Below are 17,558 nucleotides of genomic sequence, written 5' to 3'. Positions count from 1 at the left end.
ATTAAAACAAACTTTTAATTACCTCAAGCTGTTTTTATTAAACATATGCTAGCAATGCAAAACAGTTCTTGTACATAGTAGGTGAAAATTACATATGGTGATCTTTAGCCAAGATTTTTGGTGTCATGCTTCTGATTGAATCATTAACTACAGATCATTACCTGTCCTCAGAAATTGGTATAGAGATACTTAATATGATCATAATATGGTCTTTCATTATCTCCTTCACTTCAGAAAGGTCTGGCTTCACAGTGAGACCAGTTGCTGGATACCTGTCTCCCCGAGATTTTTTAGCTGGATTAGCATATAGAGTTTTTCACTGTACTCAGTATATACGACATGGCTCAGATCCTCTCTACACACCAGAACCGTAAGTTTCTGTGTTAGCTTTAGTACTAAAAAATATGCTTACTGGATTCTTAAAGGACCCAATTGCATTTGCTAAGATTGAGAAGAGGAGCCTTCCCACAAAGGTAGAAGTCTAGTTACACTGAAGTCAGTGACAAAACCCTTCACTTTGATGGGGCCGGAATTTCATCCAAAAGCTTCTTCTTGGACTTTATACTTAAATGACTGTTATTTATATGATGGGTCAAAAAATTCTGAGTTGTTTTTCAGTGGAAAATGGAGTTTCCCCCATTCTACAATAAACATCTTGAAAAAGTGTCTAAAATCTTAATTTCCAGTGGGGGAAATAAAGAAATTAAAAAACAAAACAAAGAAAACATGAATTCCTTGAAAAAAATTGCTTTCAGATTATAATTTGGTCTTCTGAAGTCCCCATTTCTCTCTTTGGGCCACATTCCCCAGCTGAACTTTATTTGTTTCCCATGATACAGCACGATCAAGCCATGAGATACTGCTCTCTTACCCAAAGAGGATGTTAGATACGAAGCTGGTGATGTAGAACATAACGGAAATAAGAGACATTTAACTATGACTTTCATGGGACTGCACTGTAGCTTTTCCAAAACAGAATATTTCAAGTTTTGGATGAAATCTTTTGGCGTTTGGGATCTTGATGAAAAGTAGAAAAAAATTCAAGCAATTTTGTTCTTTGCCTTGTATTATATGCTGTGTGCTCTGTGCGGTAATAACAGAACAGTACATGACAGTCAGGTAGTATAGAGGTATTTTCACCAAAGGCATCTGCAGATCTTGTAAACCACGGGAATGGTGTTTATGCAGTGAATCGGTCATGAGACCATTAGCATGAAATGGTGGCTGTTGTTTATTCAGCTAGTACTATTTTGGTGTGTTTTATTTTTGCCAAAATTTACAGAAAGGGTTTATATATTTTATACGCATATACATGTAGACACATATATATACACATCCATATATATTCAGCTCCAGTCTTATAAACGTTTGGACACATGCCTTGCTTTGATTTCATGAATAGCCTGTTGAAAATATGCAATAACATTTTTGGATATAAAAAGATTAAGGGAACTGCATATTAAGCTGTTTCCAACAATGCTTTAACATATTATTCTAGCAGGAGTCACCAGGTGGTGCTGTTATACACATATCTACTTTTTTCCTCAGCATGTGAGCAAAGCAAAGTCTGCTAAAGTGCTGTGAGGCTGGTTTTGTGATGCATGTTTCTATTAGGAAATTGGTGGCAATCCCTGAAAGAATTCACTCACTTCTGTCATCTCAGTAATTTAGAACTTTAATCTCAGCAATTATTAGGCAAAATTGCTAAAATGTAGAATCCTGAAAAAAGGGATTGGAAGTGTGATGCTGGCCTCTTCTGTTCTATCTGAAGAGATCTGTAGATATTTCAGGTAAAGAAATTATACTTAGGTAGTACCAGGCTTTGCACTAATGATTTCCTTTCCAGTGGTAAGCCAGTATCTCAGTTTGCCACACCTGGTAATGCTCAGCAGAGGGATGATGACATTTATTAACTTAATATAAACTAGGACTTTATTTCCATCTGTTGATAGGGGATTTAGGTACGTAACACCAACAGAGACAAAGGAAGGAACATGTTCCAGGAAACAATCAAGTGTGTGTATGTTTTTGCTGATGGTGTCTGCTTCATTGATTTGTGTATTTGTGACCTCTATTTTTCAGGATGCTGCTTACACACAGAATTATGCAGCGTATCATTGCTGATGTTTAGTAGTAGCTGCAACTTTTTTTTTTTAATAACCTTTCTGGTCATGGTGTATTACAAGTCACTGTATAGTAATAGTAGCTGAATTAGAATGAAGATTCTTGTTCCTTATTTGGACTGAACTTAAAAATCCAGGTTATGGTCTTAACAGCTCTAAATATGACTAATATAGGAATTACGTTGTCATTCTCTAATAATGTTGCTCTCTTCCTACAGACCGACTTGTTCAGAAATTACATAAATGAAATAATGTATGCTCACTACAATGAACTCCATAGGAAATTTTTGAAAAGCCCTTTTAAACTGTGTGTGATTTTTCATAATATACTGCATATAGTAAGCGTTACCAGACATGCAGAGTGAAATCCTGGCTTTGTTGTAGTCAGTGGCAAAACTACCACTGACTTGAGTGGGGGCATTTCTTCATCCTCTGTAGTAGCTGCAATCCCTTCGGATCTGTTAGTTGATATATGGCGACATAATGAGGTTTGCTGCAGGTCCTGGATCTGTGAATGTGGTATTTCAATGATATAAACGTGATAAAAAGACTCCCATTGACTTCAATGGGCTTTCCATCAGACTTAACACCCAGACTATAGAGCTAGATGCAATTAGGGAATTCACTTTGCTTGATCTCTATCACTACTATATGCATTTAAAAACATTTCTTCCTGGGTTTCATTATGTTTCTACTGCATTCACAGAACTGTATAGATTTCCTCTGTTCTACTAACTAATTTACTCCAAGAAAAATCTTTTGCTGTGAAAAGTGCATTACGAAAATGTTATTTTCTTTGAGCAATGTGTGTGAATAAATTAAAGGAACTTAATTATTTTCTGAATAAAACAAAACAAAAGAATCAAGCCTGGTAGTTAAGCAAAGAATTATATTGTTTAGACTATCTATAAAGGGCCAGACTGGCAGGGAAATCTAAGAGCCTCCTATGACCATTCCCAATGCTAGTTCCTGGTTCTGTCTGGAAGTTTTCTGTTGTTGTTGTTCATTTATTTTTTATTTTAAACTCGCCGCTCTGTAACTACACATTCAAAATATTACTATTTGTAGTTTTTATAGAAAAATCAGTAAGCTAAAGACAGAACAGAAATATCTTCTGCCTCCTCATCCTCCCCTCCTTGCCAAGATAGACAAGTTAATAGGACTAGCCTTTGTCTGTTCCCGTTTTTGTGGGCATGGGTGGAAGTGATACCAAGAGCCTGCGTCCCAGTGCAGAACCAGGAATACCCCAGCTTTGCTCTATGTGTTTCTGGGAGTTGTGACTGCAGCACAAGTAGATACGGATGTGGACAGTACCTCAGATACCAATACTAGTGATGCAGCTGTAGAAGCTTGCCTGAAGCCGAGTATGCTTATGTGAAGCCAGGAACTTGAAGTCAGTCCCACTGTATCTTCTTTACTCTCATTATCCGAACTACTGGTATGAAGTTACCTTAAATATCTCTGCACTGTTGCAGTGCGGCATAGGTAAAGCGTTCAGACAGCAATTAGTGTTGATTTCTCCAGTGAAGATGGGAAATGGAGTTAAAGCTCTGCACTGGGTGACTTTGTGGCCCATTTCTGTGTTGGAAGGTGATGGTCAGGGGAATTGGGTCATCTAGTAAATTCTGTTTGGTACTGGGAATTTTCTGGATGTATCTATCAGACTGCAAACTCAGTTTCCCTGCCAGGAGGTGATGGAAGAAATTGTTGTGACTGGAACTGGATTAATAAAGAAGAGTCATTAACCTTTGATTATTATCCACCCAAGTGGTGCAAACCATCTCCTGAACGAAGAGGTGGATGCAGAGCAAGCCAATTTTTCACTTCTGAGCTCCAGTTAGGAAGGGAGTACTAAGCTACGGGTCCCCTGATAGGGAACTTCAGTCATCATGCTAGACTTGGAACATCATTGAGCAAAGGGGTGTAGAGATCATAAAAGACTTCTTGCCAGCTATTTTTGAAGAAAAACAGGAAAGAAGAGTTCAGGTAGTTCCCATGCTCTGAAGGAACATGCAGTGATATAAGAACAAGGGAGGGACAATCTTACTTTCAGAAAGAGGGATGAGCTTTACCAGTGGAAAACGCATACAAATACTTTTCCTAATGTAACTATAATATCTCATATTGTTTCTGGCCAACTGTAAATATCAAACATGTTTCACAGACATTGACTAGAAATACTGGTGCACAGGGAATTTGAGTGCACAGTCTGTGTTGCCGCCACTGTGTCTCAAGTCAACCTCCATGAAACATGTTTGTTTCATCATGTGACACAGAAGTCCCCATGTACCTTGTCAGCTGCTTTGGGGAATGCATACATCTAGGAAAGATTGCTGTATAAACACAAGCAAAATTAGATTTGGTAATTCCTCCCTACTATAGAGTGTATTAGTCATACGTCTCCTTAGCTCAGACATACCATGCACAACTTCAGAGCTGTGCCTGTCTCACCGAGAAGTGTGAATATAAATATGAGCAAATGTTGGTAAGCTTCTGTCAGGGAGGCCATCTGGGCCGAGAAGAGAGATTTGTATGTAACTGTACAATATTGCAACTGTATTTGATAAACTTTTGGTGAGGGAAATTAGGATTGCCAATAATGCTAATGTTCTTTTGCATGCAGTCAGGAATTACTATCTACCTAGAGACAGTTGGCACAGATTTCTTGGTGAAGAATAGTGGCATCTCTTAGTGAGAATAGGAGTCATTAAATTATATATAGGGTTGTTTTTCTGTTCTTGATTTATCTGAAGTGTCAGAGTCTGTGTCTTTTAGAACAAAAATACTTATGAAAGACAAATTGGATGATTTGGGGTAGAAGGCAAAAACTTGATTTTTCCTCCCTGCCTTTAAAACATTTGTTTACAGCTTAAAAAAAAAAAAAAAGGAGAGAGAAACGTCTTTGGAAAGACAAAAGCAAAGGAAATGTCAAATCAGATTTTTAAAGTGAACTTTACTACCAAGTCCATTATTTTCTGTGAACAAATATAGGGAAACTTTCAGAATTGTTTGAGAGCTTTTTATAGATGATGCATGTGCACTTTTGTTTGTTTGTTTGTTTTTAATAGACTTACATTTGCACTTTGTTGTGACTAATAATGCACTCACAGGTGTGGACAGTAGATAGTTTTCATTACTACGATACCAGGCACTTCCTTCTGAAATGATCCAGGTTCTTTACTTTTTCTGAAATCTGCCTGGTGAAAACTGGACTGCATAACAAAATATATATTTATATATATATATTTTATATATATATTTATATATTTATATATATATATATTTAAATATATAATTATAGTAGGAAGTTGAGACTAAACTAGAAATGAAGCACACAGATACCTTTTAAATATTGCCTTAAATTTCTGATATGTAGATGGCAAAATGTATGGTTATGGAGCTGTATCCAAGTGCAGAGTGGGGAATGGAGAAGAGGAAGAGTGTGTGTGTTGGATTTTGAACTTGGTTCACGTGGAGAGAATTGCTGAAAATTGTACTTGTGAGACAGCTGACTTTCCTTTCGGCAGTTCAGTCTTTGTGGACAAAGCCTGGAAGACAGCAGTGATCAGGCCTTCCCAGTCAATCTGGAAATGATGGGAAGGTCATGGAATAGGTGGGATTAAGTGACATATAACTCATTTAATAGAAGCAAACCTGTGTGTTTCTATAGAATTGTATACAGGGAAGAACAGCTGTACTGCAGAAAGATGTAAGACTTTTAAAGTAAGGTTGAGCCCATGTAAAATGGCTTATGTTAAATTGGTTATGGAATGTTTAGATTTATTTTTGTGATGGTGCTCTTCTCATTTCCATTCCCCTAGGGATACATGCCATGAACTCTTGGGACACGTACCTCTGCTTGCTGATCCCAAATTTGCCCAGTTTTCACAAGAAATAGGACTTGCTTCACTGGGAGCATCTGATGAAGATGTTCAGAAGTTAGCCACTGTGAGTCAAAAATCTTTTTTGGCATGCTTTCTCTTATCCCTGTCTGTCTTTTCAGTTAATGAAGTGACGTGCGTTGTCTTACCAGATCTGACTTAATTTTCAGGTTGCAGATGACTGTGATGTGACAGTCACAGAGCTTTAGGCATTTCCTCATTGTCTTTAATAAGAGCAAAGCTGAACACACTAGTCTTTAGGTAGTCAGTTTAACTATTTATGTGCTGTAACTATCCAATTCCCGAGGATTGTTGAGATGGATTTTGTCTACTTCAGGGTGCTAAAAACAAGTAACCAAGGTACTTTTGGAAGAAAAGAAAACATCTTTGGTGTGTGCTCTCAGCTCTACACTCTAAACTCCTCCACAGGAAGCCACTTTGGCTCTTAGCACTGCTATTTCAGTACTCGCTGATCTGCTTTGCAGATGTTCACTGTATTGTAGTGTGTGCTGGATTTTGAGATGTTGCACCCTTGATCCTGCTTCTGTTGGAGAATATATAAACCAAGGCTTTGCAGCAATAAATCTAGACCGAGATCATGTATCTCAGCCAGTGGTTGTGAGCTGGATTTTGTGTTTCATCAAACGAGACATACGGGAGTAGACAGTCAGTGAGAACAGGATGAGGCTGCATATCAAAGATGTTAGATGCTACTAACCACCTGACTGGAACTTTCTTGCCTGTTGTGTCAGGGACTCTCAGATTCCACTGAAGGACCCTGCCAAGTTGCCAGGACTCCCAGCTTCTGCCCACCTGTCAGCCCTGCTGTGTTACCATTTCCACACAGCTCATCTTTTTTTCCTTTGCATCATGACATAGATTGGTGACCTCTGCTTGCTCTGTTCAGTTGTTTTGTTTTAACTTACTGTATGCTTCATTTTGTGTATCCTGTTAAAACTAATACTGCAAATAATATCATAAACAAGATTATATTTAAAAAGCAGCTCAATATTTAAATATTGTCACTGATGAAAAATTCTGCGAGATCCAGCAGAAGAATTGGTTACCAGGATACTGTTGCTTTTGTACATATGAGAACTGCAGTGGTGATTTTAAGGGTTGCAAATAACTTTTTCCCAGTATTGAAGGCAAATTCAAAACAAGATCCATTAAACTGTCATAGTATTGATGCACTAGCTTAGCAGTGAGTTAGAGTCCCATCTGCTGAAGAATGAGTTCTACTCTGCTCTGTACCTGTTCGTTTGTTTATTTCTTTATTTTTTCCCTGTAGCCCTCCAGAAGAGCCCACCAATTCATTTAATCAAACAGGCCTCGCTTCTTAATTAGACAGGCTTGATGTCTCGCTCATGGCCACCTCCTCTCACGTGCTTCAGGATGTGTTGCTTGGTTTTCTAATGGCCATTTACTGAGAGGAAACTGTTGTTCCTGTGCAGGAATCATGAAAGCTGTTGTGTCTATTTGCATATTTGCTAGGAAGGGACTTGGTAGGAAGCAGGCCTACCTTGTCATGACCTGCAGCCTGCAGAGAAGAACTAGCTAACAGACTGTTCCTGTAGGTATTTTGAGGAAAACAATATGTCCAAGTCTTTCGCCCCGAAATACCCTTAAATGACATGAGTCTGTTGCAGAGGACAATGTTGGGACTGCTCTGTTTGGGGAGAGATGTTAATATAAAGTGACCTCTGAACATTATATAAATGCTTTCACAACTCCCCTCCTGCCGGCCTCACAAAAATGCCCAATTATGACTGACTCTGTCATCTGAACAATGAACTGTTCCTGAATCACAAAGCCAAAAATAAAACAAGACAACTGAATCACTTTCCCTTATCACACTGAGAATTTGATATCTGAGTCAAATTTGATTTCTCTTCCCATGCTGGAAATAGCTCTTTCAGGTGGAAGAGACATTTAGAGAGAGCCTTACGGTAATCCAGATGCTGTTTTGCATAGACACAACGAGGGGCTAGACTCCCCTGGGGTGCAGGTACTTGACAAATACAGAGATATTACTTGCCCTAAAACTTGTAATGTCAACAAAACCAACTTGAGGGGAAGTGGCGTGAATGTCTCTCAGCAGTGAGGCTGAGGAGGCCAAGGAATTCATTCAGCTGGGTATCAAATGGTACCTGAGTTTCTATTAACTGGCTTTTGCAGGATTCTGTTGCGTTTCCACCTAGGTAAAAAACATGGAGACGCATTGAGCTGAAAAATGCCAGCCAAGAGTCTAACAAAGAAAACCAATGCAGCTTCCAGCTAGGCAACTTCAAAGTAAATATAGAAACAAATGAACTGAGAGAACATGCATATTAATGAGCTTGCGGCAATATGCCCCAAACAAGCATCTCATTATCATGACCTGTTTAAAAAGATAGTGACATTAACAGCTGAGCCATTTCAGAGAGGACAATGGCTTTAGGAAGAGAAGAGAACACCTCTTAAGAATTCAGACCAGACAGGGAAGAATTATTACAGGTGATTTCCTAATCTTTTGCTTGATTCTGCTTTCAAAAGCTACAGTGCATCTGCCTCAATAGATCTGCTCTTTGTGTGCATTCAGTCCTGAGCTGCAAAGGAAACCTGCTGATGTTTTTGTCCCTGCAGACTTGACACAGTGGATGGAGAGCAAGCTGGAGCCTGGCCCCTGGGCAGACCAGATTTGTTTGCTAAGTTGCAATTAGTCACATCTGTGCAACCCCATGGAGGGCACAGATGTAAGTGGGAGAGCTGTTGCAGAGACCCTGGTGCTGGCCAGCTGGGAGGGGAAAGGAGAGCTGCAGGGAGAGAGGGCTGAGAAGGAGGATATGAGCTCACCTCACTTTCATGTATGAGTCTGATAGTCGGACTGTGGAGCAAGCGGAAGGAAGTGTCATCTTTTCCTCTTTCACATAAGCATTCTTTCCATGAGAAATGGAAATATTGAAAGAGCCAAAAGACTATCTTTACAGTGTTTTTTGAGAGATGCTGTTCCCTTTACAGTGTTTGAGGGTAGTAGGAGACCTTCTCAAGAAAGAGAGAAGACACAGAAAATAAATGACTGAGATATAAATTACTGGAACAAGACAAAATAATTACACAATCCATTTTATTGCTTGTATTATGGTACAATGCAGTTACTAATTGAGGAAATAGATTGGGCTTATATGTCTGGGATGCTGATCATTATCATGATCATGATGTCTTGTGCTACTCTGTGATTTTCTAAAAATGCTTTTTGGTTTTTTTTTTTTTTGCCTGAGTGTGCCTGTTTTTTCTATTTCCACATAATACTAAAATAAAAACTGTCTTTTCTGCCTACCTATCAAACTATGCACTGTGGGGATGACTTGACATGAGGTGCTTCAACTAATTTATATAATATATGATTTACACCACACTTAACAGCACATAAGGTAAAGTTTTGTCAGGAAAATCATTCAAAAAGTGTGCCTCGGTTTGTATTTTAATATCACCTTGTAATTTGTGGACTTGAGAGCCAGAGAGCAGTGGTTTTGTAGGGCTGCAAGTTGACAAGTGGCATCCTGTCTCTCTTGCTCATAGCAGGAATGACTCCCAGCCTCTGCTGGCTTCTTTCAGAGCTGCTTAGGTTGCCCCTTTGCGAGGCAGTAAGTATAGGATGTGTATATAAAATTCAACGGGACAAACTAACTGGTGATGCTTCAGAAAAGAGGAGGTTAGGACAGTGTCTGGTTTGTATGCACTTTATCACCAGTCTTTCCACCTAGGTATTTGACCATTAGGGACTAATTATTCCCACTAAATGTTTTCCAATTGTTTCTTACTGGAAGGTATATTTAAGCCTTCAGCTCTCCAGACATGAAAAATTGTCACCTTTTCCTCTCTCTTGGTAATGTTTATTCTGGTATTTTAATAGTGCAGGGCAGTAGAAATCAAGCAATTTCTCTTGTTTTTGCTAGCCTGTATGCAGGAAACTGTGATAGTCAGTTGCTTCTGAATTTGTAGTAATTGTGTATGATGAGGTTTTCTAAATGCATTTCAGGCTTGTTATAAATCTAAATGTTTTACCTTGCCTGATAATGACTGAGGCCAGTGATGTATTTCTAAAGCTGACCACGATTTGTCTGCGTATGTATCACAAACAAAATATTTTATAAATGTATGCTGGAAAAAAATTGCATTCAGAACCCTCTGTCTGAGAGAAGACGGTGGTAATTCATGTGAGCTTGCTTGCCTTTCCTCTCTGAGGATCTGCATTATCTGGTTGTGTTGGTTTTATTCCAGTTCTTCTCCCCACACTGAAGAACTGGAACATGATTCAGAACAATTACCGCATTTTGTTTGCTGAGGAGATAAGCAGAATGGTAGAAACAGGCACATTGCAGATAAGGACTTGAGTTGTGTCTGGTAACTTTGAGTAGATGCAGCTTTTGTGGTCTGACTAGACAGAGCCGAACTGTTGCAGTCTCTTGTCTTCACAAACATCGGATTAGATTTTCTGGAGGGATATTGATGTGCTAGGGTATAAGTATAGCTTGTGAATTGCATTACTGTCTTCATCTGTAATTCAGTAAATGGAGCTGAGAAGAGAACTATGAAAATATTTGAAAATTCAAATATTCCCACCATGCATCTGAAAAAACAAGACTTCTTGAATGTTTCTTATTTATACTTGTAAAACCATAGACGGTGCACTAGCCACTGTGGTAAGTCTCTGATCTGCTCATCTGCTGAAGATATTCTGTTATATAAAAGTAATTATTTATTGGCCAACAGAAAAACGGGTATTACAGCCCTGGAGCTATGGCATTCCCTGAGCATACTGAGGATTAGCATTCAAATCTCTGCTCAGTCCTTATTCTGTATACCAGTTGAGTACCATACTTGCGTGATGAATGCCAGGAGGGAGCAGAGTGAATACCCCAAGTCCAGTAGTGACATAATGGAACTTTGTGCAAAGGAGCTGCTTCCAGCTACAGCTCTAGTTAATGAGTAATGGACCTGTGGCTTGAAGAGCCAAGAGGGAATATGATTTAAAAACTGCTTGAGTGAATTGTGACAAACTTACAGACAATACAGATGAAATGATTGAGGCTGCTTGTCACTTAGAGGAAGACGAGCCAATTCCCAGTGTGAAAACTTGTTAGGACTGTACAGCTGAAATTAGATTTGATAGAAAACTATAGCCAGGTGTTGTCCTATCACACAGCACAAGGCTAGAAATACTGTCATCCATATTGTTCATCTGTTTAGAAGTATAAGAATATGGCCCAGGCTATATTTCTGTTCCTGAATTTGGACAGGCAAAGCACCTATATGTGGATGTATTTGGAAATTAGCCAAATGCAAAATCTGAAAATGATGCTAGAAACAGAAGAAAGAGCTGATGAAACCACATGATCTTCTTAATCTTTACCAAGTCACAGAGGTCTGTTTGAATCAGGAGATTCAAATAACTCAGATCAGATGGATTACCTTCCTTTGGTTGCTAAAGTGTTTCTGACCACATTCACTGGTGCTCTAAAAGCATGCTCTAATTTGTGGGTTTGCTCTGTGTAATGCTCTAAAAAAAATTAATAACAGATAATGGTACCCAGTTTGCAAGCGCTCGTTGCAGCAATCCTTTTTGATAAACCAGTTGAAGCCCATGATGTCAAGTCCATCCTACAGTATAGATAATCAAATAGGTGAGCAGAAAAGATAGCACATGTATCACAGAGCCAGATTAAAGGGGGAAAAAACATGTAGATTCCAGGGACCAGTATTTAATATTTTAGAATATGCGGTATTTCCTTGCAATGCATTATCATGGTCATCGTGTCAGAGATGAATGGCACAAGAACAAAATGGTAGCAGCAGTGCCTAACTAGTTCTGTTGCTCAAAAACAAATAACTCCTGCACTATTTCAAAATAAGCTAGCACTCCATAGTTAGTGCAAGGAGAATTTGAAGGCTTCTGTTGATGAGATGGGAATGATTGCTCAGTGTTTGTATGGGAATTGTGACAGTTTGCTGAGGCCCTTGTTCTGGATGAGAACAGTCTATTTCTAGATTTGGATTACATATGAACTGCTGTACAGGTCAGGCCAAATGGCTGGTGCCTTGTTTCCAGTGGTGCTCATAAGTACCCGCTTAGAAAGTGTGTAAGAACAGGGTAAGCATATCTGATTCTTTCCTAATGTGGTACTTAATATTTACAATATACTTAGTAACCCTAAATGAATTTCTCTTCAGTGAAAGTTGTTTATCTTTGAAGACATGTAAATTTTTAGTACCTGCAAAATTCTTTGGCAAAGAGCTCCATGGCTCAACAATTCCCTGTGTGAGAAGCGATCTCCTTCTTTTGTTTTGAACTTGATTCCTGCTAGCTTTTTCTGATACCCCATAGTTTTGTATTTGAAGAGAGAATGAACGTTTCATCTCTACACACTTTTCTCTGTGCTATCATGACTTTATAAATTGGCTCCCCCCCCCCCCCGTCTCTTTTTCTGGATTGAAAAGTGCTAGTTTACTTGGTTGTTCCTCATATGGAAGATGATGTAACTTTGTTCATGCTATTTCTTCTCTGAACCTTTTCCACTTTGAATTAGAACTGGAAAAGAAAAAGAATGAGAGAGAATAATATCTGAACCAGCAGACAGGGAGTGGGGTAAACAAGCTGTTCCAACCCTAAGTGCAACATTTGGTTAAGAGCAGCACTGAAGATTGCAGCCTGTTTTGAGGGATATGTGTTTGTGATAGAAGTGGGAACGTATATCTCTTAAAGGCTAAACTCTGCTCACACTTGTATGACAGAGTGGATCTGATGTTATAGAGCTGTTGTGGTTTGCTGCTTAGGGATGGGGGAAACGTGCTGTGTACAGGAGCAGGTAGGAAGAAGGATTCATTTTTATTGATAAACATTGCTATTCAAGGATCTGGATTCTTGCGGCTTCTGGTCAGCAGAAGGTGCAAAAGGGTAATTCTGCTTCTGCACATTGTGTGAAGGGAAGAGAGAAGTAACTTAGATGATGGAGAAATCTTGTGTCAGCCATTGGAACAAAGGTGGGGAGCTAGACCACTGCTGTTGCAATTGGCTTTTATTATTTGTAGAGGGCTGATATAAAATACTAATTTGAAAACAGTTTTAAAGACAGGCCTCCTCAGTATAAGACCAGTGCTACATCTGAAAATATTCACACTTCTTACTATGCCACTCAAAGTTAAGAGCATGAGCAAAGGTTCATCTGTTGTTATGAGGATGCACAGTCGGACTCTCAGTGCTGCGCTCTAGCAGTAGCTCAGGTCAGTGACCTGCTTCTTGAGGGATCTCAGGTTGCCCTACCAGGCAAAATTTTGCACCCACAAATAACTAGAAACAATGATATTTTGGAACATGTTTATATGCTTGTGTATTTGGGCCCAGCTGTGTAATGAGAAAGGTAGGTGTAAGAGAGGGCTAATTTGACTTAATTGGGAGCAGGGAAGGTATTAGAAATATCACTGTAGAAATAATTTAGCTCCTTTTAAACAGTATTCAGTTTATGAAAATCAAGCCCGTAGTAGTTAGAAATATTGAAAAAGCTTCTAATGAAAAATTACAACCAGACACTGGAATTATTTCTATTTCTTAACAGTGTTATGTTTCCAAAAGTGGTTAAATCATAATCCTGGAAGTTATTGTACTGCAAATGCAAATTTGCATGCATGCAAGTAATATATTTTGACATACAGGTTAACAAGAGAACAGTGCGAGCTTCGTACAGTACAGGCCGGTTAATTACATTTGTTTATTTTCAGAAGCAACTTCATTTTCATTAGGAAATTACAGATTTTGCAATAGTAATCTTTGCTAGTAGTTCAATAGCTTGCATTCTGAATGTGCACTCTGCCACACCAGTAAGAAAAGTGATCCTCAAAAAAATAGCCCAGGAAGAATTTGTAAAATTTAGAAATGCACACAAGTAACAAGCATCTACCATTTCAGTGTTGGGTCCAGCTGAGATAAGTTGAAGAATAAGTGGAAGGAGTCTGTGAATCTTGATAGGGATTTTTTGCATATTTATTTTTTCTTTTGACCTAGACTAGGAGATACACTAATGAAAAGGCTTATACATTCTCTTTTATAGACCGTATATAGCTGGTACAAAAAAGGACTCAGGAAAAGCATCCAATGAACAACATTTGCATGGATATTCATAGATGCTTCAGGTAATACCTAAAAAAAGCACACAAGTTACAGAAATAAAGGCTTAAATTAAGAAAACAGGAAAAAAGCAGCAGAGAAAGGTTCTGAGTATATTGCTGCTGCTCTTCACGACTCCCCTTGTGCCTTCATATATGTTGAAGGAGAGAGATAATCCTCGGTTCTGTGTAGATATGATTCATAGTGACATTGCTACACATCTAAGTTTTGCTTTGGTTATAGCACATAATGCAAAACTCGCTTGTAAAGCGTATGGATGTGCAGCTCAGAGCTGTGGAGGTCTCATGCTACTAAGGCTTTATTTGTGTACTACAGTACATCCCACATTACATTAAGAAGTGTTCTCAAAGGAGTATGTAGCTGTCAAAGCAAACTTACAAAGTAAATTTTATAGTGCGGTGTCCTTGCTTTTAGGTTATGTTTGTTTACATAAATCTGTAAGATTCTGTGACACAGAGTGGTCATTATTTGAGTCATTTGTGCAACTGATGGGAGATCTTCCAGTAGCAGCACACAGGTACATGGGGAAGTGAAGGAGTGTGGCACTTGGCAACTCATTTCACTGATGTCTCGTTCTCACTTAGGAATAAGAAAATGTCTGTGCTGTGAGTGCAGAGACAAGGGAGTTAGCATTACCCATGCTCTCCGTGGAGCCAGAGCAGCTGAGGAGTGCTGTGGAAAGAGAGTTTCAGTGACTGCATATGGGGTAGACCATACTGAGCTCTCTTCGCAGGGTTCAGCTCGGGCACAGCCCTGTGTGAATACAGCCACCTTGTTCCCTGGCTAGGACGCGTGTACCTCCAGATTCCCCTAGCTGAGAAATCTTTGCACCCTGCTGCACTGCACAGTGCATCTGTATCTGCAGCCTTGCACACCCAGCCCTCCTTTCTGGGGATGGTGGGTCCATCTTGAGAAGAATTCCAGGAGATTCTGTTTTCAAGCAGAAACCAAACTAATTATGTGTAATGAGAAAAGTTCTGAAGCCATGCACTCATCTTTTTCTGGTCTGCATTATTTCAGTAAATAGTTTTGCTTGCAGAAAGAACAATCATACTTCTATCGATATGCATATGCCCAAAATCATCATCTTATGGAAGGATTCTAAAAATTCATGTCTGTGCACAGCTGAAAATATCCTAACTTAATATTCACAACTGTGCATTAATCTGAATTGCTTTAAATACTGTCTTGTGGACTAAACATGTCACATGGATTCAATCTGATTCTCTCACCCAGCATATTCCTGGGTATCCTCTTTGTCTGCATAGATAAAAGTATGGAAGTGAGACAGAATATGGCTGATGTCCATAAAGAGCTAACTAAGCCTAGGGCTTAATTACTTAGTGCTACAGCTTTTGAAGTGGTTCTTGTGTCTGTTGTCATCTTTGTATCAAATGACATCAAAGTGCTGGATGGAATATGCTCTCATAAATTTTTAATTAACATATTTTTGGGTGATCTGCCATAATAAATTTGTACATATAGCTTAATTATATGTTTATAGGACCAATCCTGACACCACAGAAAGCCAAGGGGAGGTTTGCCATTGCTTTCAATGAGTTTAGGTCTGTGGGCTAAATTCTGCCTTCATTTCCATGTATACAGTCTCCTTAAAGTCTGTATAGTTGTACACATGCAAATGAAGATAGAATTTGTTGCTGCAAAATTAATGTTAATCCTTTACTTGCCAAAAACTGTTATTTGGGAATATGGGTTTCTGCAGGGAAAAAATCAACTCCAGAGAACATGTGATTTTGCAAGTATCTCTCTCTCTCCGCCTTTCAAACCAAGCTCATATGGTACAGCATGTGACAAATTCTGTTAGCTACTTCTTAGAGCTGGCAGGTCTTCTGATGCTATTATGTAAAGGGTTTTTCGATTTGTTTATGATTTTGGAAAGTTAAAGCAAATGCTGTCAATTGGACCACAGAAATCTTTCCTCTAAATCTGAGTGCATTGTTGAAGCCAAGAAAACTTTATGGAGAAGGGCCTTGCATCAGATAATTTTGGTTCTCTTTGGTTTGATTCCAGCTGGGACCGCAACTGTTGTTGTGCAGAGTCAACAGATCATCAAAATGATGGCTCAATTTCAGGCATAGTCTGGAAAAAAAATCAGTCTGTTCTTTAGGTTCGGGCTTGGTTTGGGATTTTGTTTTTGCATCAGAGAAAGCATTAGTTTTGACAAGATAACTTTGTTTCAGTTTGTGAGTGTTAGCTATATATTTTATATACTATAGAGAGCTACCTGCCAACCATCATTACGGCATTGATAAATATCATGTCTACTAATATTGCTAGATAAAGCAGTTTTGTCTCAGAGCTTTTTAAAGACATGAGGGAAGGAGTGGGTACTCCTGGATTATTATTCTTTTCTAATAAAAGGTATTATTCTCCTTCTAGAGATTTTTCCTCACTACCTTGAATCAGTAAGCCATAATGGTTACAAATATATAATTTGACTATATAGAAATGGCTAAAATTGTAGTTTAATGAGACATTTTACATTTCTAGAATGTAAAAACCTTTATAGGATTAATTATTCAACTTTGAACTTTTTATTAGCTTATGAACAGGTACATATTATTAGGCCGTATTTGAGGATAGAAATGTTACATGTTTAGTGGGTGCTTGATCATTAATGATCATTTCAGAGTGACTTTTGCATTTGGTAAGTCACTCCTAGACCACAGTCACTTATAAATTACTTGGATTTTTTCTGTACAATGAGGAGCTTGCTGAGTACGTATTGGTGTCATTTGCAGTGTGATTACAGACCTCTGGAAGGTAACCCAGTGCTGACTCACACAACTAATCTGTATGTATGATAGATTCTTTTTGCATGTCCTCACTGCTGAAAATCGTTGAGATACAAGGAGATGCTCAACTATGCTTGAAAAATTTTGTTTAGGGCTGTGAAAAACATCTTCAGTTTGGATATATTTTTAGTAGCACAATTAACAGATATCTAAAATTCCCTGATCTACTTTTCTTCTTTGATCTGTCCTTCAGCTTGAAATGAATAGAACTTACACTTTTGTGCTGGTGCCTGCTATTTTTTTTAAGGCATGTTAAGTAAATGCATCAAGAGCCACAAAAGGTTTTGGGAGTCCCCTTACATTTATGTGATTAAAATAACATTGAGTTTAAATGCAGTTGAAAATAAGTCTTAACTATCCAGTTATTAAATCAGTTTTCATTAAATAGATGCCAGAAGTTAATATTTTTTAATGTTTAGAAAATTAGAGTGGATGCTGTTATTCTTGGAATGAAGTCCTCCCCTTTTTTTGCTTCTTAAAAATAAGTATTTAAATGGATATGACTGCATGTTTTTCCGTGAATTGGAAATTTAAAGAGTGCGTTGGCCAGGTGTAGTGTGTCACCATGTCCTCA

At 38.5% G+C, this 17,558-nt stretch overlaps 1 protein-coding gene across 1 annotated transcript in view; it reads left to right on the top strand.

The window, feature by feature from the left end:
• The window catches only part of TPH2 (tryptophan hydroxylase 2), a 49,021-nt gene that overhangs the window by 14,583 nt on the left and 16,880 nt on the right, over window positions 1–17,558 (top strand). The window contains exons 6-7 of the mRNA XM_026061764.1: window positions 235–370; window positions 5,945–6,071. Of these exons, the coding sequence (XP_025917549.1) occupies window positions 235–370; window positions 5,945–6,071 (263 nt within the window). The remainder of the gene's footprint in view (window positions 1–234; window positions 371–5,944; window positions 6,072–17,558) is intronic.

This window comes from Apteryx rowi, unplaced genomic scaffold (assembly GCF_003343035.1).
Source record: "Apteryx rowi isolate R43461 unplaced genomic scaffold, aptRow1 scaffold_185, whole genome shotgun sequence".
Taxonomy (NCBI): Eukaryota; Metazoa; Chordata; class Aves; order Apterygiformes; family Apterygidae; genus Apteryx; species Apteryx rowi.
This window is presented reverse-complemented; position numbering and strand designations above follow the sequence as displayed.